This window comes from Podarcis vaucheri (genome assembly GCF_965113315.1).
Source record: "Podarcis vaucheri genome assembly, chromosome: 5".
Classification (NCBI taxonomy): Eukaryota; Metazoa; Chordata; class Lepidosauria; order Squamata; family Lacertidae; genus Podarcis; species Podarcis vaucheri.
The window spans coordinates 78,865,118-78,892,310 of record NC_138763.1 but is presented as its reverse complement, the minus strand read 5'-3'; the positions used below and the strand labels follow the sequence as shown (position 1 = coordinate 78,892,310).

Here is a 27,193-nt window from a genome sequence, read left to right as displayed (position 1 = left end):
AGTAAAGGTTTTAATAATAACCATGGGAACTTGTGAAAGTTTGCCAAATAAGTTGGTAAGGATAGAAAACATAGGCTGCCTATCTGTAATGTATGATTCTCATGCAGACGATTCATACGTGCTCTTAATACTCAACAATTTTAACATGCAAAAGTGCTCTCCCCCCCCCACTTTTCTCCTGAGAATGTCAACTACCATCATTGCCATGAAGTGTACACATATTAACAGACTTGGAAGAGTAGTTGGAGGGACGCTGAACTCTTTAGTGATGCAGTAATGGGCCTTGCGCCATATATGTGTTTCCCTAGTTAAATTTCCTAACCAGGCACCTGCTGTTCACATACATATATTTTATCAGTAAGGAAGTCCATTTAAGTGCTTTGCCAGGTAAATGAAAGATCCATTTTCAGTAACGTTGAAAGGGAAAAACAACAGGTATTAGCAATAATGTGTATATTTGTGGGTGGTGGGAAGAGAAAAAAATGAAGATGAAAAGATAATTTGATGGGGCTCGCTTGCAGGTTTGGGTAGCTATCCTATCAGATTGTTTGAACTTTAAAGCAATTTGCAAAATATGTGATCTTTCCAGAGATTGTCTCTTATGTGAACCTTACTGAAATGAAGAGGAGCTGTGACAGTCAGTATCTGTATGCTTCAGCATGATTCTTGTTCTGTTCAATCAGAGGTGCTATTTCATTGCATCAGCATCATGTGGCTTTAAGCACAATGTCTATTGCATCCATCATAATTCTGAAACATTTCATTTTAAAGTAGATTCATCTTTAACATGGCTGTGAAGAAAAGCTTAGTATAGTCATTTCAATGTATGCTAATGAAACTGGAAAGGGCCTAGAGCCCGAATTTTTCAGTTGATTAGAGTGTGATGCTGATAACGCCAAGGTTGCAGGATCGATCCCCGTATGAAGAAGCTGCATATTCCTGCATTGCAAGGGGTTGAACTAGATGATCCACAGGGTCGCTTCCAACTCTACAATTCTATGATTGACTTCAGTATTGAGACACTAGTGAGCTGTTCAGTTGTCTCTTTCCTTCTCTTTGGACTGAATGTCACTTTTTTTTTTAATTAGACAGACATTTTTATACCACCATATCCTCTGGTCTTAGAACATCCCTACCCATGCTTACCCATTCATGTCCTGTGTGCTGCTTTACTTTGCCCGATGGCACTATTTTGGCAACACTCCCACTGGTGCTAAATAATAATGGATAGTGTCCAAAAGAATTTTGTAAGGGTATCTGTCAGGGACCGTGCCAAGGAGGGCTGCACCAAGGAGGAATGGTGGGAGCCACCCCCTTCCTCTCCCCCTGCTCCTGCATCTTCCCAGGAGCAGGAGGACAGTATAGATTTGGAACAGTGGTTTGCAGAGGGGCATAGTTCAGAAGGCAGAAGCTGGGAAATTTTGGAAGGGGAACAGCTAGGAGAAGAAACACTGGAAGAGAGAGGGTTAACAGATTCACAGTCTCTGGACAGCATTCCTCGGCCCAGCCAAAGGTCGAGAAGAGCTCAGAAAGTCTCAGAACAGAAAGCGCAGAGGGTTCAATGTCAGATTACAAGACGTAGGAGTGACGTAGATTAATAGGGATGGAGGGGGCGTAAGCCTTAATTGGGAGCACTGCCATTCTGGGTTGAGACTTTCTTTTGTCCTTCACTGTGTTTATTAAAGAAACTAACTGGTAAGAATTCCTATTGTTTGATCTGCTCATTTACGGGGGAGGAAGCCAATTCCCCAAAGCCTTGACAGTATAATAAACAAGTAATAGAGATCATTATAGATCAAAAGCTAGAGCATTGAAAAAACAAAGGAGATTGACTTTGTTATGGCTAGATTCCATGCAAGAAATAACCTATAGGCATCCTGGAATTTGGGAACTGATAATCAGGTCTGTGAAAGGAATAGATGTTTCTTGCTCACTATTACCTCCCAACATTCTTCTTTAGTCTGCTTGCAATGTTGCTATTAGTGCTGAACTGAAATTTCTCAAAAGGCAGTTTTAGTCTAGAAAAGGGCACTTCACATAATATTCTCTGAAGATTTCCTACCCACCTTTTTGTGTTGGTGGCAGAGATGGCTGTCCCCCCTCCACATGTCCCCAAACAATTCTAGGTCCAGGGCACGGCAGAGGATGGGAAATATAGCCAGGATTCCAATACTGCTGTTCTCAAATGCAAAGAACGAAACCAAAACACCTTAAGGAGAAAGGAAGACACTGCCTTACTGTCATTGCTAATGGTGAGTCTCTTCCATGAGAATCTGTTGGAGAATTTCTCTACCCAATGGAGAAATTAGGTGTGATGGTTTCCTTCATATCTCTGCCCATTTATAGAGTAGGTAACGCTGAGAGGTCATTTGCAATGAGGTCTAGTTGCTATCCAGAAGCAAAACATTTGAAAGCTTCTTTGTATAGATGCATCTGACATTGGTTTCTGTCTGTGTCTAGCTCTGCCATTTAAGAGCCTACTGACTCCACCACCCTGTTTTTCTCACCCTCTTTGTTTGCCTAGAATAAATGCAATGGTCCCAAAACTACTGTAGTAATTAATAAGCAGCCCCTGCTACAACTATAAAATTGCATAACAAGCTTCCAGACAGTTTCCCTCTAAAATCTACTCTGAATTAGCATGTAGCAGGAATGTAGTTCATTATTGATTCCCTGTAGCACCTTGGCTGTAGCAAATGATTGATTGCTTTAGAGAGGCTTAAAACAGTTTTAATAAACAGGTTTACTAATCAGTAACCAAAGAGAGAAAAAAGGCTTTTCAGATCCTGTATCATGGAGATTAATAGTCGATGTCAAATCAAAATAGTGCATGAAACAACAGTATGATTGTTACAGAAACACCACCCTTTGCATCCATATTATGACACAATCAGCAAATGTGGATATTCTCCTATGCCACTTTCTGTGACATGACATGATTTTATAAACACTAAGCTAATTGCAACAGTAGTGTAGAATATTCTAGTTTATTTTATGCACTTTATATTTTAAATTAATTAGTTTATAATATGAGGATTTTTATTTTTAACTCCGATGTGATAAATATGGGGTTGAGGCAGTTGCTTGCCCAAGGATGTCAAAGGAGCTCAAAAGCAATACCTACCACAGTATATATATTATTATGTCTTAAATTTCTATAGACATGCATAGGATGGTGCTGACAGCAGGATTCTCTTTGTGTCCATAGTGTTTGGAAGCACCCCAGGTGTACTCTGTGTCATTCAGATTTGATTTGTTATTGAGGTTTCGATCTGATCTGTTAATTCCAAAACTCTGTCTTGTCTCTACTCACTATAATGAAAATAGCTATAATGTAGTGTGTGGTTTTTTACATAAGTGGATGGAATTTGCAGGCAAAGGCACCTGGGTACAAACAGTTTTTAAAGTGTTTGTGCAGAAATGAATGAGCCACTTATCTGCTCTGATTTCCACCATCAACCTACAGTTTCCAGAATCCCTGGCAGTTTACCTAGAACTAGGCACATTTCCCACAATGAAGGGAAATGTCTGGAAAGTCTCAAGTAGGTAACAGCCTATATTTGCCAGGTTACATCAAAATGTTTACCACCAGTTCTAGTAACAGCAGCATTTAGATTTTATGTAATAGCACTGAAATGCATTTTGAGCAAAGGCTACACTCTACTCACAATACAATAAAGTAGTAATGAAATATTTGTTGTTAGAAATGTTAAGTTATGGTTCATTTTCAGGCACTGTGCATAAAAGTAGTTACCTTTTTGGGAATTGAGACTGGGTAGCATCTCCTGTCCCCACGTGGCCTAAATAGCAACCAGGGAGATCATACCGTGGGCAGGAATGTCATTTATAAAGCACAGTGAAGACGGGCTGAGCAGAAGGAAGACAAATAAATTAGCAGAGCCTTTTTAATTCTAAAAGTCTTACAATTGTAATAATTGCTTTGATAAAGAAAACAAACCCATCACCTACTCCTTCCCTAATGCTACCATAATAATAATTACTGCCATGCCTCCTTTGCTGACAGGTCTAATATTAAGAGTTTCCCCACATTGTTTTGTTTTTTTTAGAAAATGTGGCTTGTAATAAGATGTTTGGCCTCTGCCGGTTATAGGAGATTAGGAAAGCATTATTGACTGTCCATCCACAAGAAAACTGATAGGACGCTCTTGCCTGCAAGGCAAACTTATACTCCTTTAAACTAAATGATTAGCCTTGTCATATTTCTGCTGGCATTGTGGATTATACTGTCAAATGCTTTCGAAGTCTTTCCACATTCAACACACTTTAATTAATTGAAAGGGAAAGGAGGGGGGAGGGGGGAGAAGCAAGTAACCTGTTTTCCTTTTATTTGCCTGCAAGCATATGAGGCATTTTTAGCAGTTTGCGGAATTGCAAACAGCCAATAAATATTTCATATCAGAACTTATTTATAAGAACCATTGTTTCTCTCTCTGCAGGCAAGTTTTTCTCCTATTTATTTTTCGGTTATTTCATGTTTATTGTGTTTCTTGTGTTAATACACAGCAAAGCTCTCGGTTGGTTTCTGAGTTTGTTTGTTTTTACTAAACAGTACAACTTGGCTGTTATAGGTTTCACTTACAGAAACCCAATTTATCGGCTGCATGCTATTAAAACCGTCACAAGACTTTCGCTGGGTGCCATTCTAGGAAGAAAGGGCCTTATCAGTTTGTGCATATGCAGATAATTTAAAAGTGACTTCAGTGAAGGTAGTTGGGGAAAAAGTGACATCAGTCTCAAAGTGCTGCATTATCTGCAGGGATATCTTCAGTCTTCAATTTCACCCAAACTCAGATCCTGTCACAAACTAAACTGGGAAACCTCTGACCTATGGCTGGAACCTATGAGTTACTTGGGGCTGTGCATGCTCAGATTTGGAGCCCAATTTAGACACAGAAAGGAATAAACATGTGTAACATCACAGTTCCCATGAATGGCAGGCAATATAAGGCCTTTGATATGGCCCTGCCTGATGTGGCCCTGATATGAAAATTCATCCTTCTGAAGTAGCTTGGTCAACAGAGCTGTATCTTCAACTACAGCTGCCATAGACAAGTTGCAAAGAAGGACAGGGCTCCTGTACGAGGGCATGCCATTTTAGGGGGGAGGTAAAACTTAATCACTGCAAATTTCTTCAGTGAGGGATCTTAAAAATTCATTTTCCATGTGAGGAATACAAATCTGCTATTATTTTTTGTGATTCGACAACATTTAGCTTGGTAAGTCTACGTTTGATCAAGAAGCACATAAACTGATTTTGGAAAACCAAAGAATTATAAGCTTCTGAAAATGTCAGGTAATGCTAAATAGAAGAAGCAGCAGCAGCAGCAGCAGCAACAACAACAACTGCAGCAGCTGAGCAGCAAGTACTTGGCAGTCATTTTAATTATTTCTATACAATTTTACACACATTTTACTTACCAAGCAATAGTAAATTATATTAATTTAACCAAAAAGTCTTTTCAATTCCTAAATCATGTTACAGCTTTTAAGCACCCCTCATGTTTGGAATTTGAAAGTTGAAAAGTTCAATACAGCTTACCCCTGTACTTTAATAAAGTAGTAGTTGCTACTGATCACACCCATGACCTTGCCAGTCAGAAAGAAAGAGTTAGAATTTCTGCCAATCTGTAACAGGCTCCAACTGTTCCACTGGCAGACTTTTGAAAATAGGAAATGGCAACCATAGCCCTTCCTTTAGCAGCTAAAGTTTGAACTGGTGCACTTCCCCAGTGAAAAGAAAGGAAATATTAAAAGCAAGAACTTACCTATCCAACCAGTTCTCTGGGATGAGAAAAATCTCAGGAGCCAAGCACTAGAAGGACTTAGAATTCAGGGAGGTTAATAAGAATACCAACCATTAATGAATCTCTGTGCAACCTCTTTCATTTGTCGCCCATACAGAATTAATTTGAAAATGAATGCATGTATGTGCTTGTGAATGGGGCCATGGTTCTTTACCTATATGCCACTGAGATTACCCTCTCAGTCCTCATATACCTTTATAATACATGTTTTTGAAAACCCAGTTACTTACATTTTAAGAACATACAAAATACATCTGAGGTATATACCTGGAGAGCCAGTGTGGTTAAGAGCGGTGGACTCGTAATCTGGTGAACCGGGTTCGCGTCTCTGCTCCTCCACCTGCAGCTGCTGGGTGACCTTGGGCCAGTCACACTTCTCTGAAGTCTCTCAGCCTCACTCACCTCACAGAGTGTTTGTTGTGGGGGAGGAAGGGAAAGGAGAATGTTAGCCGCTTTGAGACTCCTTCGGGTAATGATAAAGTGGAATATCAAATCCAAACTCTTCAAACTCTTCTTCTTCTTCTGAATGATACAATTAAAGTGCCAGTCAATAAGGATTTCAATTGCTGTTTTTCAGTGCACGTTTACTGGAGGAGGCTTTTGGAACAGAAATGATCTGATACAATGTTTTCTGCTTACACATGCTACATTTAAAAACAAGCCACTTACTGTGCTGCTACAAGTTTTGTAGCCAGTTTGCAACGAGGATTTGTCTCCTTGATGTGCTAAAGCAGTATCTTGAGAAACAAACCCCAAAACAAAATCTTTTCACATAGAAAATTGTATGTCAGGGAAAACATTTCAAATTTAGGATTCTGTCTACTCCTATAGCTGTCAGAATCCACTTGAAAACTGAGATCAAGAACAGTGGCCCAAGAAGACCTTCCAGCTTATTTGACAAAGAGTGCAAGCAAGCTAAAAGCTTTCCTTTTTTAAATGAAGTTTTTCCACAAATGAGGATTCCATCATGTAAGCCTATACCTGCAGATGATATAGAATTGAGACACAGATTTACCACCTCAGGGAAGACTAGATCGGAATTGTAAGAATTAAGCAGTATACTTGACCAATGCTTTCTCACCTGCTAAATTTGGGGTCCCCCTCCTTTTTAAACTGGTTAAATGGAAATGTATGCAAAAAATATTGGTACTTTACTTTTATGCAGTAAATAGGAGACTTTTCTGTTCCCAAAGGCATTGTACTGAAGAGGGACAGAGAATCCAGGCGTTAAAGAATCAGCTTTGCATGACTCTCCAAAAATCAATAAAGATTTCCCCCCAGCATCAGAAATGAAAGTCATTAAGGATGCTTATTAAATTCCTGCTTCAGTTCAGGTGGCCGAGTGTGGCATAGGTAACTCATTACCCCAGAAGGATTCTAATACAGAAGCATTTTACCAGCAAGCTACAAAGCAAGTCTATATTAGTGTGCATTAGGGATTTTAGTTATTATGAATTACATTCTTTGAAAATCTCATTTAGAACCAGGAACTGAAATGCTGTTGGAAGACTCGGAGGATTAATTCTTCCTGAACAATAGACTGTCACTGATCACTCTGTAAAGTAATTACGCCAAATTTAATTATTGTACAAGCTCATTGTCAGATAGGTGGAGTGTGCCCAAAAGAGAGTTTGAAAAGGTGCCACAAAAGTGTATGCACTGGTTTTGGGAGCAAAGGGGGGAAATTACACATGTTTTAATTTAGCACGGCCTAGTACTGGGCTTTTCTAATTAATGCATTGGGTTAGTGGGAGGAAGGGGCTAGTTTGCACATTTTTTTAGTATCAGCAATGTGACAAAACCAAATATAGAACCGGAAAGTTGGAATGGATTGGAGGGGACATGCAGTGTAACCTCCCCATGGGAGAAATTACAATTAATGGGAGTGCATTAAACCTGGTTGAATCATGCCCAGTAATTTTTGCAAAACAGAAAGCACATTTTACCATTGGTAATAGATACCTGTTTAGTTTTAATTTTGTAAAAGTGTCTGCCTTGAATCTCTGCCATTATGTGCACTGGAACTCTTCTGTCTCTGATACTTTTTCCGCTTGCTGTGTACTTTATGCTTATCACAAAATGCCATCTGGATTAATAAAATTGGTTGCGCAGAGAAATAATTTCTGTCTGTTAGTCAAATTTGAATATTGAACTCGTAGCCTTTTTTAAAGAGTAGCTGACATTTTTTCTAATTAATAATGCCAGAATACTAAATATGCCTTGAGAAAAGACACCACAAGCCAAAGAATGAAATATTTACATGTGACTTTGTGATACAATGTAGGGTATCCCCACGCCTCTTTTAGAAGGATAAGTGGATAAGCTCAGTAAGCCAATATTGCAAATAATAATGAGTCTGCTGTATAAATAGTTCTGGAAACAGGAAGTTCTGTGTTTTTAAGAGCTAATGAGAATTGAGTAGGATGATGGTATGTTTTGCTTCCAGAAAACATTCTCTCTCTCTCTCTCTCTCTCTCTCTCTCTCTCTCTCTCTCACACACACACACACACACACACACACACACCACACACACACACGAATAGAAAAGGGAGGAATACACTTTGGGAAACAGATCCTTAGTTGTTTCCCTAGTAAATTAGAACCATTAAACTGCAACCTTATGGAGATAAGCATGCATACCTTCTTAATATTGCCAAGTAAGTCTAATTTGTTTCACAGAGAACTAATTATCTGCTGGATAAAAAAACAATTCCCTTGCACAATTCCCTATGTTGTACAAAAACAGTTTGTTTGTTTTTTGAAATCTCTGGAAGAGCAGTAAGCTGAGCTGTAAAGCTAGAAATCTGCAGTTCAACTGTTACCTCTGCTGCAGACATACTTGGTGGTCATAAGCAAGCCACTCCCTTTCAGCCTCAGTCCACCACCTTGCTATCTGGAAATAATGATCCTGACCTTCCTTACAGAAAATAATAATATTAAAGCACTAAGTGTTGCACTTTCATATATGTTCTTCCATTCATGGGAAGCCCCCTTGTGTGCGCCAATGGATCTTTGATTCATTTCTGGATGATTCCCATTTAATACACTGTTTTGGCGGACTCCCATCCCTCCAGAGCAGATTTTCTGGGAGTGTCAGAAAAATGGCACAATGACAAAAAATATCCCTTTGTGCTACCTGCATCTTATGTGGTAGCTGAGAGGACCCTTTCTGTTGTTGTGGTGGTGAGAAAACAATATTATAAAGAAGCATTTTCACCCCCATCAAATTAGAAAGCTAGAACAGAAGGGACACTTTACAAGCGGGGAAAAACCCCATTACTTGAAGGATCACCTTTTCCTGTATGAACCAGCCCCAAGCTATATGGTCTTCAGTAGAAGCCCTTCTCTTGTTTCCCATCAATAACATAAAGTCATTTGATGGGCATATGAGAATTGGCTTGTTCAGTGGCTGCACCTAGGTTTTGCAGTTGCAATAGTAAGGAAGCCTGTTTGGACTCTGGCTCCCCTTCTACTGGATTTTAATCAGCTGATGAATACCTTGTTTAGACCTCTGAGTGAGTCAATCCTTGCTGTTGGTTTTGTTAGCTGTTGTTTCTAATTTACTTACATTATCTTTCTCTGTTCCTGATTTGTATTTGTTGATCCCTAATTTGCAATTTTATTTGTATCTGTATATTATTATTATTATTATTATTATTATTAGTTAGGCACCTGGTGCAGAAAGTTAAGAGTACAGGACTATTTTATTAAGGCAGTTCCAGGTGAACCCTTAGGTTTTCCATCTCTTTTCTCTTCAGTACCAAACTTCAAAATGTTGCTTAAATGTAGATAATTTTAAGAGCAGTTTCTGGTTCACTGTATGGAGCTGCTGACAAGGAAATGTATGAGAAAAACCTGTGTATATAAGACTCAAGTACTAGCAAATATTTGTTTGTACATTGTTAGCTCATGCCAGTGTTCCAGCTATTCTTTTACAATTATGCCAGTTATGGACTTCCACTTGAGGCGCCACAGAAGATGGCTGAAAATTCCATCGCTCCGGCTCTCATGGGGTAATTAGAGGCTGAGATGGGAGTAATCAGCCTCCCAAAATCTTCCCGGGGGGTACGGGAAGACACAGTCTCATCCGCGGATGCCCAACAAACCAGCCCCAAATTTGGAAGGAAGGAGGGGCTGGGGGCACTGGATGGAAAGCCCCTCGAGAGAGTCTGGCTCTCCTGGATGCTGTCTCCATGAGCGAATCAAGTTCCATTTCTTAAGATGAAAAATTGGATTTAAGTTTTGGACATGCTTCGAGCGAGGAAGGAGGAATTACTCTGCTAATTAACCCAGCCACTGAGGTGCCAAAAAAGTCTGAGTGGAAGAAGGATTAACATTTAAGTTGGTATGTTGGAATGGAACAAAATGGGGGGGGGAGCCTCTCTTATTATTGTACTTTGCTTTATTATATTATTTGGCCAAAAAAAACCCAACAACAACAGAAGAACCGTTTATATTATCTATAACAAGTGAGATTGGAAAGTTTGTATTTGTTGATATAATATGGCTCTAAAACTATAAAATGTGTGGAAATACTACTACTATATCATTAAGGCTTATGATCTTTGACTTGCTTGGAAGAGGATAAAAGATTCTCCAATTTGTTGACATCAGACAGAAGCAAGATCTCATTAGCCACTGGAGAGACGTTAAAAAAACCTTGGAGGGTTTCCTGGAATCTATGTGGAAGCTGTGTCACACTTTTAATTTGGAAATCCGCCATGATCGGAAGTCAAGACCGGGCTGCAGAATTATAAATAGTCATAGGGGGAGGTGAGCCTTTAATATGTCATTATATTTTTGTTTCCAGTTTGATTCGGTAAATCTCCCCTGGAAAGGCTAATGTTTGATGCAACCGGTCTGGGAAAATTCCTGAGCAGATGCTTAGACTTGATTTCATCAGAACTGAGTGAAGATGGCAGCTGCCAGTAGTGAAAATACTTTTGGATTGATGCAGCAGGAACACCATCATGCGAGGAGATGCTGCGAACTTATAGAGGGGAATCATAGACATAAAATCCACACAGAAACACATCATTGTTTGTTTTAACACACTTGTGGGAACAGCTCAGAAGCTGTGAAAGAGTGAAGGTCAACAACAGAAAGAATTAGAGGAAACATCGGAAATGACTATGAAAAGCAGTAGAAGTATGAGATGATTAGAGCCCTCCGAACTTGAAGCATGGGAAGTCCTATTAAAAATTTATAATTTTGCAGAATATTCAGACTATTTGATATGTATATGTATAATTTGGAATATTTAATGTGATTTGATTTGGATTGTTAAAGTGGAAAATTTAATAAAAATGAATTTTAAAAAATACAATTATGCCAGTTATGAATTTTCCCTACATACTTTTTACATCCCAAACAGTAGTTAATATTTAGCAGAACAGACTCATTGTGCAGAACCAATCCTTTCTTCATATCACTTTCTACTTATATACCTTTTATTTTCCTTCAAGTTCCTAGTGATTGCCCAATTTTTTTGTGGGACTGGATTGACTGTATGAATCGCATTTCTCAGACCAAACCATTTGCAAACTGTTCACTCACCTAACCAGGCAAGGGTACCCATGCTGAAGACTTGTGAGCATTCAATATACACTTATCTTCTATTTGCTGAGTGTGGTTTTGCCTTAACATGTAATTTAGACCTTTCAATTGATATAGAGAATCCACATTCATAGTACGGTGATTTGGCTGGGAAAAGCCATAGCATTGATTCATGGCATTACATTTTCCAGTGTGATAAAGGGGCTATGTGATGCTTGATGCACACCAACCATTTTACAGCTATATACTTCTGTTCATTTCCCAGTTGGCTGCTTTGTTATAACTTTGACAGGGGCCATAAGTGTTTGTCAGTTTCTAGCCTTCAGCACTGGCATATTCTATCCTCCCCACAGAGGATCACTGGACTGAATCCCAGCATCAGTCTTCTTTTCTTTAACCTTAGTTTGTAACCAATATGAAATGGTATATTGTATACGTCCTTTCTGGCTATGTAAAATGAGTTTTTCCTCTTGAAGGCATTTTGTTTATCTAATGCCTGAAGAGCTTTCAGTGGACGCCAAGGACTAAAATATTCTTGCTCGGTAGTTTTCGATGGTTGCTGGCTATTAAGTACCTATGGTTTGTCTCTGCAGGGGAGGAGGGAGGAGAGAAACATTTTGGAGTTTGAGCAAAATCCACAGAAATAGAAATCTGACTTTTTTTGGCTAGCTGAGAGTTCTAAGCACCTGCTCTTTGGAAAACTGGTGGTTCTCTGCAGATCAGCATTGCCTATCTGTGTACTAGCTTACCTCCATTCCACCTCTTTTCTTCAACCTGTTTATTTGAAATTGAACACACCACACACACACACACACAACCCCCCCCCATATTTTTCCGTCTATAAGACGCCCCCATGTATAAGAAACCCCCTGTTTTGGGGGACTCAGATTTAAGAAAATATGGGAGATGTATAAGACACCCCCTAATTTTTGACTTTATTTTTTAGGGGGAAAACCTAGTCTTATACACAGAAAAATACGGTATATATGTCTCTTCAGCACACTCAACTCACAAGAAAACTGACCCTGTAAATACTGTTTCCTGGAACTTTGTGGGAAGCCCCGGAACAGTATTTTTATTAGACAAATGGCCCGTCCCCCCCATATGTTTCCAATATTTTAGGCTTTTGAAGTGATGCATTCTTTTCCAAATGCAACGTTATAAGTGGAAAAGTGGATTTTGGGGCTTGGTCAAATGTCCCACTCCTCCTCTGGTGAAGCTGCAAGGAGTAAGCCTTTGCTTCTGGTTTTGTTTTGTTTTTTTAAAAAATAACTATAGTTTACCATATTGTTCAAACACGGGCAAACTTTGGTTAGCCTTAACTATAGCTTGAGGTGGGGGGTGGGTGCATATATGTGTACAGAGGATACAGAAATGCATTGTGCTGGTGCCTGCACAATATGGCCCCTCTTCGCTTCCATCTCTCATAATGACTGGCATTTTGTTAATAATGCACCATCTTCTCAATTCTGAGCCCTATGGGAAATAAACACAAACTTTTATGACACTATAAATGACTGCCACTACCATATGCATATCTCAGAATGGATTGTCGTTTTTTGTTGCTGTTGCATTTACTTATTGTGAATGCTTCTCACTCAAGTTTAAGCTTACATTTTAAGAACTGCCAAAGTCCTCCTCTAATTCCTTCTACTTTTGCCTTCATCAGCGTTTTGTGGTCATTCTTCCTTTAAAGATTGGCATTAATTGGAGCAATTTATTTCGCCACAGGTGGACACGGTGTATTTATAACCCTCAATGTCTCATTATAACAACCTGTGCTTATAACAACCTCTTTTGGTTGACTGCTGTTTCCAATCAGTATGTATTTGATGTCAGCCAATACATTTGTTCAAGCTTCTGTGACCTCCCTAGACATCACTAATGTAACCCAGGGAAAATATTAACCGTTTTGAAATGTTATAATGATTGTTGGTTCCTAATAGCAATATATAATGCACGCCTGCACAGTTTGTGATGCACTGAGCTGATTTCATCCTAGTCATATGTGGTGGTCCACCAGGAACTCTATAAAATGGGATTTATTTATTTATTTTGCCGCTTGCCTGGGATTGGGGAGTAAAGGGGGCATGTTTGTCAAATGCATGTTTGCTTGCCTTGATGGCTGCAAGGTGTACAGGTCTGATCTAAATTAATGTTTTAACATCATCAATGCTCATTGTAGGCAAGAAAGAGCATCATAATTGAAGTCTAGTTGCACAGAACTAGAGAAAGTTTCCTTTACCTGCCAGTGTTTGGAAATTCAGTACAAAACAGGTGGGTTTGAAAATAAAACCAGTTTTTTGGGGAAAATAACTACAGAATGAAATTGTGGGCAGGATTTGAAATCTGAGCAACAGGAAGAAATGATAATATAAGAAATAGAGGAATTAGATGACATGTGTGATGTAATTGTGGAATATGAATTATGCAGTAGAAAACAGCATGGAAGGGAAGGTGATTATAAGATAAATGTATGTTTGAAGTTTGAAATTAATTGGTTAAAGTAATGAAAACCTAATAAAAATCTTAATAACAAAAAGAAAACCATTTTTTTTAAAAAAATGCATTATCTATTTAAATGTTTGTATCCAGCCAAACACACATTCCAGAATCTGTGGCCGCAATGCCTCCAAAATTAAGCAAAGTTCAGTCCCATCGATTTGAGTTGGGCGCACTGAATCCCTTGCGACTTCAGGCATTCTTCACTGTGGCTGGATCTTACGTTGCATTATCGGCAATGTTAAAGACTTCATTTTGCCAGCATAAAGACTTACAGGTCCTTTCTTAACTGATTATCAGCTGACCTTCTGGAAAGCATGTTCCCATTATGTGGGAAAAAAGCACTTCCCAGGAGGACGTTGCAAAGTAGTTTATCTGAACTAGCAGTTTAGTAGTTTTTGCAAGCTTATGCAAAGGGTGTGAGGCAGGAGGAGCTGCCTGGTTGGTTGCTGCTGCTCAGTGGAACATGCAAGAGGAAGGTTCAGGCAGGAATAGCACTGGTGTCTGGCTTCCACATGCCCTGTGTCTGTCTTGGCTGCTTCCATGATGCTCCGGAGAGTAGTGAGTGACTGCTTTAGCTTGATCTGTTGTTTTTAGCTGCCTCCATCTCTGTTTATTTTCATTTAAGGTTTGATGAGCTTCTTCTATCGGTATGCATAAATTCCATTTATCAGCTGGTTATCAGCACTGAAGAAAGGGGTGCAATACATCTTTAATAATAAACAAACAAATAAATTTAAAGTTCGGAACCTTTTGGCTTTTGTTTAGGCTCATCGAGGCATCGGTTGCAGGGAGAAGAATATTAGCACCGTGAGCCTTTGAAATGACACAAGTTGCCTTAGTTTTGTCATTTGTCATTTGATCTCATTGCTCTGGGCCATTGTTGTTGTTGTTTTCATCCAGCCAAAAATGTTTAATTATTTAATCAAGTTGATGAATCAATTGATGTGGCTGCCCTATGAATCAGCAGTCTTAAAAAGATTAATCTTTTAGGAGAAATCTATTGAGTGGGATTGAGTTGATGGTGGCAAGGCTAAGATAGATAACCCTGGCTGCAACCGTGGTCCAGTTACATAAATTGTAAAAACAAAACAAAAACCAGTGTTGGTTTTGTGTGTTTGCTTGTGTATGGGTATTGGCCCAGTAACAACAAACCATGAGGGAAGAGTATCAGTTTTGAGGTTCATTTATCCACCTCATTCTTGGCACCCAAGGAGTGGAGGTTTAAAAGTTTCTGCTACTGGTTTGCTCTTGCTGCAGTTTCTTCTTTTGACTAAACTTGGGAAGTTGCTTTATATAAACTACAGTTGCTTAACTAGCTAGGATATTGAACTAGGATCGTGGTTCATTTATGTCTGAACTGAGCTTCTGTGTGTTATCTACCAGTAAGAAATATTTTAAGTAGCCAATATTTGGATTATTTGTTCATTTATTTACTGTCTTTTTAAACCACAACTTCACTACATGGCGCCAGGACATGGTATGTACATAAAGCAATATATAAATCAGCAAAGTAAATGGATGTTCCTGCAATGTTTCTGTGTTTTAAAAGTATATTATATAGCACATAGACACAATATGTGGGCCACATGTGGCCCCCACAGGCCTTTGCTGTGGCTCCCCTCACATTTCCCATGCCTCCTTGTCACCAATTGGCATTTGTGCTCCCCTCAGTGTGGGCAGAGACAGCTATTCATTTGTTCTCCTTTCCCAACACATTTGAATGCAACGCAAGTGATTCCCAAGAAAGAGAAGAACGCATTTCACTGAATTTGGTCTAGGTTAATGATGTATCTTACAGAATGTGACTGCACATAACTTTTTAGAATTTCACCTCCTCTACAATAAAGAATCATAAACTCAGCAGAATAGATTCCTTTTTCTCTCGTAGCAGGAAGCACTATCCATTTTTATGGTATCTCTCTAGCACTGCATTGCATAAATTGTGACCCGTGAAGATTAACAGAGCCTGCCAATCATATCTGGTGGCCTTCCAGATCCTTAAAACCTCATCTCCTCATCCCAGGTTTTGCAGTTCTAGGCCGGCAGCTAAAAAACAGTAATCTAATGGGCTACCAATAAATGGCTTGTGCCCTATGTTCAGCTTGGTGGATAGTACTGTGTAAGCCTTTATAGAAAATGTGAACTTTCATTGCCATTAATTCAAGATGAAGCTGTATATTTTATTAAGGCTATATTTTAATCAAGTTGAAGGGGGTCCTGAATTGGGGATGAGCTGGATTTTTAGTGTCTCCTACCTGGACCCACTTTGGAACAGTTTCCGGTCTGTATACCATAGGTTCAGTTTTAATCTGAAATGGGTCAGTATATGCCTCTGTCTCTTCCTCCTTCCCTGCCAGCACCACCTTACTTAATGTGAGCAAACTTGTTTTCTACTGCTCTGGAGGCTAGAACTCAAACCAATGGCTTCAAGTTATAAGAGAGGAGATTCCGACTAAACTTCAGGAAGAACATTCTGGTAGTAAGAGCTGTTTAACAGTGGGATGGACTACCTCAGAAGGTTGTAGACTCTCCTTCCTTGGAGGTTTTAAAGCAGAGCTTGGGTGGACATCTGGCATGGATACTTTAGTTGAGATTCCTCATTGCAGGGGGGCAGACTAGATGACCCTCTAGGTCCCTTCCAACTCTACAATTCTATGATTTTATGGATGTTGCATCAGGGACCACAGTCACAATAATGTTGCACAGACCCATTGCATAATTCCCTAGCTGCAGAGAGCTATATTTTCTATGATACTAGCTTCCTTGGACACTTGACCAGAAAGCTCATCTCCCTCTACAAAGATATTTTGTGTGTGTGTGTGTGTGTGTGTGTGTGTGTATTTCTGAACCATGACGCTGCCACAAGGTGTACCCCAGAACATTATTTTTTTTGTTCTGCATGCATTGTAGTTCCCTGATAGTAAATATCTGTGCAATATTGTTTTTAGGGAAAAAATGCTCATATTCTCATGATTAAGATTTCATGAGCAAAAGTTGAAACCCATTACCAAAATTTAGATACCACCTACCCCTTCCTCCACCCTTCCCCTGAATTTGAATTCTGTGATTGTATTGGGAAGGCAATGAAGTTTGTCTAGAATGATTTGTTCAATATAAAATCATGCTGTTTAATCTTCACACTGCCATTATTCTGTAGTGGTGGTTTATTATCCATTATATGACACCGTTAATTTGTATGGCACTTTACCAGCAGAAGTCACATTTATCGACTGGAAGGAACAACCTAAACCTCTTTTAGCAAGTTGATTGGATATGCTCTGAACTCTGGAAGTTGGCTGCCCTAGTTGCGTTTGTATATGTACTGAGGAAGGAATTTTCAGGATTGACATTCATGAACAGCACTGACATTCTGCATCAGAAGGGGCCAGGGCCAGGTACATTTCAGATTGGCTAGGATGCAATACCATCTCAAACCAAATCATTGTTGTGTTGTGACTGGCCCAGGATAGAAGTCAAAGATAAGCAATGTTTTAGATAATTAACAGCAGAGATGGGCAGAACCTCTCGGCTCCACTGTGCAGAAGGTAGAACAAAATCATTCATTCTGTCAAGGTGCTGGAGTGGGTTGCGGAATCCAGAATTGCATTTACAATCAATTTAGCAGCAGGGGGAAGCATTTTTACCAGGCCTCCCTCCTGGGATGCAAAAGTACAGAATTTGGTATCTCCCAAGTCACATCCAAAATGTTTCCAAGTGCTTTGTTTGCTTATATATTGTGCTTATACTCCACCTTTCCTTTAAGGAGATCAAAGCAGCATACACAACTCTCCCCTTTCCCATTTTAACCTCAGCAACACTGTGAGCTAGGTTAGGCTGAGAGACAGTGACAGGCCCACGATCCAAATAGTGTGCAAGCTTTTGCGTTTTCCAGAACTCTTCCTTAAAGGTAAAGGGACCCCTGACCATTAGGTCCAGTCATGGCCGACTCTGGGGTTGCGGCGCTCATCTCGCTTTATTGGCCGAGGGAGCCGGCATACAGCTTCCGGGTCATGTGGCCAGCATGACTAAGCTGCTTCTGGCGAACCAGAGCAGCACACAGAAATGCTGTTTACCTTCCTGTCGGTGCGGTACCTATTTATCTACTTGCACCTATTTATCTACTTGCTTTCGAACTGCTAGGTTGGCAGGTGCTGGAACTGAGCAACGGGAGCTCACCCGGTCGCGGGGATTCGAACCACCAACCTTCTGATTGGCAAGTCCTAGGCTCTGTGGTTTAATCCACAGCGCTACCCGCGTCCCGAACTCTTCCTTAGGTTAAATGATAAAAGAACTTTAGCCACATTATCAGGGAATTCGAAACTGGAGGAAGACCATCTTAGGCAACCTAAAGGTGGGACTTTACACCCCAAGTTAGCCTTTTCTTCAGCTATGAGGTAAAGCTGGCCAATCTGCAGGGGCGTAGGAAGGGGGTGGGGGGTGCTGCCCACCCCAGGTGTCATCCCTGAGGAGGTGACAATATGGCACACCGTGGGGGGGGTGGCGCTTACCGCCTTACAGTGTGCCTGAGCCACGCTCCTCTCCTGGGAGTGACGCAGTGGCTTGGGGCTCCACGCTGCCTGAAACGGCAACATGGGGCTTGTGCCCACCAGGCGGACTCAATGGGCAGCTCGCCGGCCATGCCCCTGGGCGGATCACCATGCTGCCCCCCCCGGGTGGATCACCGTGCCACCCCCATGGGTGGCTTGCCACGGTGACCCCTGTGGGCAGCTTGCCCCACCTCCGTGAGTGACTCTCCCCACCCCCGTGGGTGGCTTGCCCCACTCCACCACTGTGGGTGCCAGGGCAGCTAGCTATGCCCCTGCCAATCTGGCTTATAGTATCATAGAATGATATAGCTGGAAGGGACCCTGAGGATAATCTAGTCCAGCCCCCTGCAAGGCAGGAATATGCAGCTGTTCTGTTTGGGAATTGAACCTGTGACCTTGGTATTATCAGCATCATGCTCTAACCAACTTTATAATGACTTTCTTTTTGTTACATAGCACACCTAAAACGAATCTCTACTTATTTTAATGTAAGGAATGCCTATTTCTCTTGGCCACCTACCAAGAAACCTGTGTGTTTCTTCTAAGGATGGAAACAAGATCTGAGTAACATCTGTATTTCCAGGGATGGGGAATCAGCCATTATATTTTTCTTTGTGCCAGGAGGCTTTAGTGCAATCTGAATTCAGGATAGCAACCCTTAAAAAGTCTCATTTGGATGTCTGCTAACGTCTCCCCTACTCAGCCTTAAAATTCTTACCAGATGCAGACACAGGTGGCTTGGTCAGTAGCGAGACAGGAAGTAAAATATAACTGCCTATATATTTCTCCCCTAATTGGACCTATATGCATATTTGATAGCTGAAGCTGCACACTAAACTGGCAACAGAGCTAATCCAATACTTCCCCCTACAATATGGATACAGATTATGTTTATCCTCGGAATATTGACATTCCAGTTACAAGGATTATCTCACTATGGATGTTAAAAGAGCAGACAACATATTTAACACAAATATGTTACAAAATGAAATCAATACCCAATGAAAGTTTAAAAGAAAATCCATTGAAACAATCTGCCACAGTAAACAGTACAACACAAATATAAGAATTGCATATGTAAGCAGGATTCTTTCTGTCTAGTTTAAGTTAATATTTCACCTGTGATTAGACCAAGAGGAAGTTGCAGGAAATTCTCCAATAGCTTGTTTTGGTTTAACCAGAAGCACAACCATTTTCTTCTGCTCATTAGTCAAGAGATTGGAAGAAAGCATGAAAGTTTATTTAATGAGTGCATTGCTTAATCCTGACTAATCTAATTGGTGACTTTCTGAATGTGAATAATGTAAAATGGATTGTACACCTTTAAATATTCCGGTTTACCTTCCCCAAAGAAAATTCCATGTACCATTCAAAAATTACAAAATGAGACTACTGCCTTAAACTTCCTGAAAATATCCTTATGCCAAGGCTATCCACAGTTCTTGTCATTCTGATTTTCTTATATCAAAACTCTGATATTATTTGTCCTAAAGCATTGACTCTGTCCCTTTTTGTGCATGGGTCAATTCCTCTGGTTATGTACATGCCGTTTTCTCATTTAACTGACCTGGCGAATTATTTAGCTATTGAAACTGCTGTTTATTAAGTGACTTAACAAATAAAATAAAATATTGGGCTATGGGATCTGAGGGAGCCAACTTCACAATTCAGTAAATCAAGAATTTAAAAATAAATGAAATAAACTGGATTGCCTTGGCAGATATATTTTCTGGGGACCAACAGATTTGTTCTATAACTGGCTGATGCCTGTGAGCAGTTGTTTGTCATCATCAGATTTAGGAGCTGTTATCTCTTGCTTTATTTTATATATAAATTTCTACAGATTTAGAAGCTGTTATCTCTCGCATCAGTTGATGACTGTTGTGTAACCTCTGGCTCTGAGAGTCCTGGAAGAAGGTATAGCTAATTTCTGAAAGGAATGAGGATTGTACAAGTCTTATCAAACAGCAGCAGGACTCATTTGGTTTAACCGTGCTGGAAGTTAGTTTTTCAGGCACTGATCTTGACAGGTCAGCTGTCAAAAACAGGTGTCTGTATCCATAAATTCATCGATCCTACAGAATGCATTCCTGCCTCCTAGAACAAGTGCAACTCAGAATCGACACATTTGTGAACAAATGGGATGGTTAGGGGCCTAGAGATTCAGAGGAGGGGGGAGCCTTTTTGGTAAAAGGCTTTCTTCATGTCCTGTTATTAACCTTATCTGCATCGTTATTATTTTTGAATGCAGTGTAGAATTTTACCCTTGCATACAAAAAAGATTTTTATGTGCTGGCTGGTATGAAATAAAAGGAAACTATAAGCATGCCTTAGAGAAATTCTCCTCCTCTTTGGACTGTTTAATATGCAAGAAGCAAATTGTAGTTCTTTTCTTTTTCTTTTTTTGAGTCAAACATAATAGAAAATCTTACTTATGCTGGCTGATTTCCAGAATTCCCTGGCCTTGGTGCTGAATTTATTCAGATTTCTTCAAAGGTAACAAATACTTGAAGGGACGCGGGTGGCACTGTGGGTTAAACCACAGAGCCTAGGACTTGCTGATCAGAAGGTTGGCTGTTTGAATCCCCGCAATGGGGTGAGCTCCCGTTGCTCGGTCCCAGCTCCTGCCAACCTAGCAATTCGAAAGTACGTCAAAGTGCAAGTAGATAAATAGGAACCGCTCCGGCAGGAAGGTAAACGGCATTTCCGTGCGCTGCTCTGGTTCGCCAGAAGCGGCTTAGTTATGCTGACCACATGACCTGGAAGCTGTATGCCAGCTCCCTCGGCCTATAGAGCGAGATGAGCACGCAACCCCAGAGTCGGTCACAACTGGACCTATAGGTCCCTTTACCTTTACCTTTAACAAATACTTAGCCTTAAAGAGAAAGGTCCCTAGCCATCCAAAGTAAGTAACAACTACCTTTTTTATTGATTTCAATGAGACTTAGTCATTATTAAATTTAATAAGATCAAAAGATTTTGTGTGTTAGATGACTCCTGACCGCAATACCTCAAGGACCGCCTCTACCCTTATGAACGGACCCTGCACTATTTGACCAAACTGACCCTCCCACTGGTTAGATTTGTATTCATACAATTATAGAATTGTAGAGTTGGAAAGGGACCCCAAGGGTCTTATAGTCCAGCCCCCTGCAATGCAGGAATCATATATAAAGCATCCATGACAGATGGCCATCCAGCTTTGCCTAAAAGCCTCTAGGCAAGAGATCCCACCACCTTCCTAGAAAGTCCCTTCTACTGTGAAACAGCTCTTTCTGTCAGTAAGTCCTTTCTTATGTTTAGCTGAAATCTCCTTTTCTGTAGCTTGTATTTTCATCATTTGATCATACTCTGTCAAAGCATTCCTGCCATAATTCTTGCACACAACAGATTCTTAATATTCCTCTTTTAAAAAATAAATTTACATCCTGTATTTCAGAAAATTTCTCACAACGTGGCAAACGATAATATGTAAACCATTCCAATAAAACACAGAAAATCATTTAATACTCAGAGGTGAAACACAAGGAATCAACAACTGACGAAACTAGCAGCCATCCCTAGATTACTAAAATCTAGCCAAGCTCATCAGTATAAAAGAGACTTCAATAGCTGTCAGTAATGTGAAGATTGCTTCTAAATTTTATGGATACCTTCTGCACTGCAAAAAGAAAGGGTGGCTAGCTCTGTCTCTGTGGCTTCTAAATTCCAAATAATGGAAATCGCGGGAGCTGAGAATGCTCCTGTGCATAGATCCTGCTTGCTGTCTTTCCACAGGCAACTTATTGGCCACTGTCCGAACAGGATGCTGGACTCAATTGGCCTGTGCAAGCAGTTTCTTCTGAAAGTCCCAAGATGTTAATCAGGGAGGTTCAAGGGAAGAAAATGTGTTGAGAAATAGGGCTTTGTATTCCCTGATAACACATTTCTAGTTGTTGGGGTCTTGGCTGACCATAATTGGGCTCTCTCCCGCCCCCCATCATTAGATCACAATGGTCAATCCATCTCCTTTAAATAGGCAGGGTCATCATTAGGTCACAATGGCCAGTCCTTCTCCTTCAAGTAGGCCTCATCATCATTAGCTCACAATGCACAACTTGTCTCCTTCAGGTAGACAGTGTCATCATTAATGGTCATCATTAGGTAACAGTGGCCAGCTTTGTTCTAAGAAGGCAGCATCAGCAATCAGGCGCATTAGTCTCTCTCTGCCTCACTGAAGCTGGCAGGAGCACAATGACCCCTCATTTCTCTCTGAGGCAGTCAGGAGTCTTTGGGAAACAGCAGCTCTTACTTTCTTCTGTACTCCACCACATTAGTATTTCATATCTAAAACTAAGGAAGAGTCACAGGTAAGGCTGTTCCTGTTGTCTTTTCAGCACCTATTGAAGACCTTCCAGGAGTCTTTTTAAGTGGAGATTTTTACCCCATGCTGTATCTGTATGGGATTTGAAATTATTTTTACCTGTGAAAGTGCTTTTAATCGTTATAACTCTTTTTGTACATGAAATTGCGTAATTCTTGTTATCACTGACGTGGGAAGCGATTTGTTATTGGAATTAAATATATACATTAGAGAGAGAGAGAGAGAGAAATTGCCACCACAGGGATATAACGTCAGTGGCTGGTGCAGAGAGGGTTGAAAGAATGTACACAGGAGACTGGTATTGGGCTGAATTAGGCCATAACTTTATTGATTACAGGAAAGAGTAGGTTTGGCTAAGGCGTTGGGCATGTATCCAGCATCAGGCAGCTCGCCTGCTACCTAATAGGAACCCAGTGAGGTTGACTCTGTGCTGGGGAGCCACCCCTGACATGGATTGCGTGCAATGACCCTGCATAGGCCACCATTGGGAGAGGTATATTGGCCCATTGGTCCCTCTGTGGAATCCCAGACAGATTCACTCCTCCTGAACCCCTCTAATGGGGTATCCCCACAACTAAGGATCCAGCCCAATGCCTTATCTGCTATGAGGTAGGCGAAAACCTTCAAGCTGGCTAATTTGCTTGCAGGGAAAAAATCCTCACTGGTCCCAGATACCAAGTAAACCATAGTAAGGTGCACATGCCAAATTGCCAGCTCCCCACTGGGTGGACCTTTAATAGTCTGGGTGGGTGGGTGGAAAATCCTTCAGCATTGAGCAAACAGGGAGAGCTGCACTTGGCTGCTCTCTTAAATATACCCCTACTTGGATTGGCCTAGCGACCAAGGAATGGAAGGTCCAGCACAGTCAAAGGTGGGTGGCACCAGGTGGCCAACATCACACAAGATGACGATGGCCTCCCTGGACCATCCACAGATGTGCCATATTGTCAGAATGAGTGGAGTTGGGATGTGATGTGATTTGGGAAACAAATGTTGGAAGGAACAATCTGCCAGGCACTTTATGCCCAGAATCAGTGGCAGACAGGATCTTAAAGCAACCTTCCCTTATATTAATAGCTTTCACTGTGTCCTCTTCTCAGCGCCCCTGAATATGATTGCCAAGTTGTGGCACCCTTGAACAAAACCCAGTGGCAGGGTTTTGTCACGAAGTGTCACAGTGCTGCCTGATGTGTTTGCAATGCCAACTGGCCAGCAGGGACAACAGGCATCAGGGTTCTTGTTTTTCCTATCCCCTCTGGCTTCACTTGCTGTGTTGTTTGGTGTCCCAGCATTACGGCAGCCAGTGTGAGACAATGCGGATGCTGAGGTTTGTTTGCTTCGTTTTTATTTTAGTGAATGTGCTGGAAAGGAAATTGACTGATTTTACAGAAACCACATGCATACCCCTAATGACTGCTACAGAATGCAGTTTTAAGTTTTGTAAGTCATAAGTGCTGAAGGGTGATCAGGGCTGGCCCAGGACGTTTTTCTGCTAGAGGCAAAACACAAAATGCCACTCCCGCCTCTGCTACATGCCTGCATGCCAAAGAACACCCACTGTACATCTTTTTGGCATGTGCCCACTGCTGCATGCACACACAAACTGCCGCCTATGCACATGGTGGAGAAGGTGGCGATGGCAAGTGGCATGGAGACTGGATCTGCTGTCCCACCAAGCTTTCTGGAACCTGCTGCCCTGAGGCGACTGCCTCACCTTGCCTCATGTGTGGGCCAGCCCTGAAGGTGATCATAGGATCCAGAATTTGTGTACTGTTAAAAATGAAGAAAAAAAGTTACTTCCAGACTTTGGTAATAAGCTTATATCTACATCTGAGATCACGGAACAGTGCCTCTCCTCTCATCACATTAAGACAAGGATCTGACCAAGTCTGTGGCTTTTTCTCAAAGTGGGAGGAGTTTCCGCCTTTGTTATCTTTGAAACATGTGTGCCATTTACTGTGACAGGCCATTAGATTTGATGGACTTTCCAACTTTATGATGCTGTTCTGTGTGAATATGGTTTTAAGTTTTGCAATTATTCAGCTTGCTTAATTTATCAGGTTGGTACAATGTTCCACATGGTTCATATCCCTAATGGCGCCTTTGCTACCACTGCGCCATGGCGCTTGGACAGCTATTACCACCCAGTGCCTTTAGCTTTTCAGAGGGCTCAACCCACCCCAATACTCTGCTCAGGGAGGCCACACCTTGGCGCCACTCTGCTCAAGAAGCCGATGAGTCTCTCTCTGGTACCTCTCCTCTGACGATGTCCCTCAACGCTCTGAGGCTGACTGCGCGGCTGGCGGCAGCTCCGCTCCCTATTTTGTTGTTTATGAGCAGACCAGAGTGAAGCCTGCTGCAACTCAGTCTGCTCCAGTTGCCCTGCCCCCCAGGCCACTACACATAGATCAAAATTTGAATCTGGGTTTGGTGGGAACCCAGAAGGCCCCACCATGGCCAGGGGAACGGAGCAATGGTTGGCAAGACGGTTTGGCTGCAGGAGGACGGGGAAGCCACGCACCGGGCCACAAATGTCGCCCATTGCTGAACTGGGTGAACTGCCATTAATGTCCTGGCATGCATGATTAAACAGAGTATGCATCACAGTCCAGATTTGTGGTGTCAGATACCTGTTTCAGATGCTTCAAACCAACACTGATTCAAGTCAGAAATGCAAAAATGCCCTGAGATGAATGTGCATAATTATGGGAACAGAACTCCTAGGCAACCATTTTGATAAAGAGACAAACAATTTGCTATAGACTAAAGATGTACAAAAATGATCTATAGGAACGAATGTTTTGAAATAATACAGGCGGCCAATGTTCTTGTGCAACCCATTTAAAGCTCTGTAATTATGATCATAAAATTGTTTGGATAATAGAACATTTCGTTCTTCTGCTCTCTCAGCCTTTTCTGTGTTTTCACGCATCTTTCTCATCTAACTCCTCTTTGAAGTATTTTATGCAAAGATTACAAATGTATTATTTCCTTTTCATATTTGTTGTGTTATTTCCATTTGCAGTTGGCAACATGGGACTCTGAGAAGGGGCTGAACGGCAGTCTGCAAGAACGGCGCTTGGGCAGTGACTTGCAAGGATTAACACTGAAAGTGGTGACTGTCTTGGTATGACCATATTTGAGTTGAGGAAGCAAAATGCTCAGAAATGTTACTTGCTAGTCTCTCTCTCTCTCTCTCTCCCTCTCTCTCTCTCCCTCCCTCCCTCCCTCCCTCCCTCCCTCTCCTTCCTTCCTTCCTTCCTTCCTTCCTTCCTTAACCCATCTTTTATTTCCCCCACGCATACACTTTAAAGGTTTTGTTCAGTTCTCTTGCCACCTGCAGCACATTATGCATGGTATTGTCTAATCAGGAAAACAGCCATGAGAATTTCCATTTTTGCAGATTCTCCACTGCAAGGGCCATGTGAAACTAGAGTTTATGAATGTTGTGTCAAGGTATCAAAATGTTATTTATGTATTGCCTTTTTATACCACCTTTCTGCCAAGGCACCCAAGTTGATTTGCAATTTAAAATACAAAAAAAAAGGTGCATAGAATAAAGAGCAGGCCATTGACAATCAATTGATGAACACAGGAAACAGTCAGAACACTGGTCCATCTAGCTCATAATTCTTTGTGGTCTCCCATATTCCATTGCAGTACAGTATGGCACTTATGTAACACTTAGAGCTAATAAATATATACTAGTAGGGGGTGCCCCCCTGCTCACTTTGCTTGCCATGCTTGCTCTCCCTGCCTCAATTTTACATTGCCCAGGGTTTCCCTCTCTCTGTTTAAGGTAGAGAACTGGAGATTCAAAACTCCCTCTCCTCTTAGCCCAACTCCACATCACAAAACCTTTCCATTCCACCCCAGGTTTATCTCTAGCTGTCCACCCGTGTGGGGGGACTATATCTGTCCTCTACCTCCTTTGTCATGTAGGGCAGAGTAGGAGCTGAGATTCCTGTTAACTCTCAAGTGCCTCCCCACACAACTCTCCCATGTTTACCTCAAGTTACCTCCCCTTTTTTGCGCTTGTGTGGGGAAGCCCCTACCGCCACACCTTCTAGGCTGGGGTCAAACCAATCTCCCTCCCCACACTCTAAACTCCCTCAGCAGACCCAAATCCTTATCTCCCGCACCCAAGTTCCCACTCTTAATTTAAAGCAGGGGTAGGCCTCTTCATTCTTTTCAGTAAGCGCTTTCATACCAGGCAGTATGTTTGGGGAGTGGATGAAATAACGTGGACACGAGGAAGTTGCCTGAACAAACTTACCCCAGCATTACCCTCCATTTGGCTTCTCCTGCTTTTTCCTATTGCTTTGGGAGTCTAAGGTGGGATGGTCAACATTCCTTCACCTGGTAACTTAGCAACAGTGCTTAAGCTTCCTTAGCA

At 41.3% G+C, this 27,193-nt stretch overlaps 1 protein-coding gene across 6 annotated transcripts in view; it reads left to right on the top strand.

Moving 5' to 3' along the window:
- Positions 1-27,193, top strand: part of GRID1 (glutamate ionotropic receptor delta type subunit 1) — a 722,825-nt gene that overhangs the window by 614,415 nt on the left and 81,217 nt on the right. For all 6 annotated transcript variants that reach the window (XM_082222335.1, XM_082222336.1, XM_082222334.1 and 3 more), the window contains exon 9: positions 25,823-25,924. In XM_082222335.1, the coding sequence (XP_082078461.1) occupies positions 25,823-25,924 (102 nt within the window). The remainder of the gene's footprint in view (positions 1-25,822; positions 25,925-27,193) is intronic.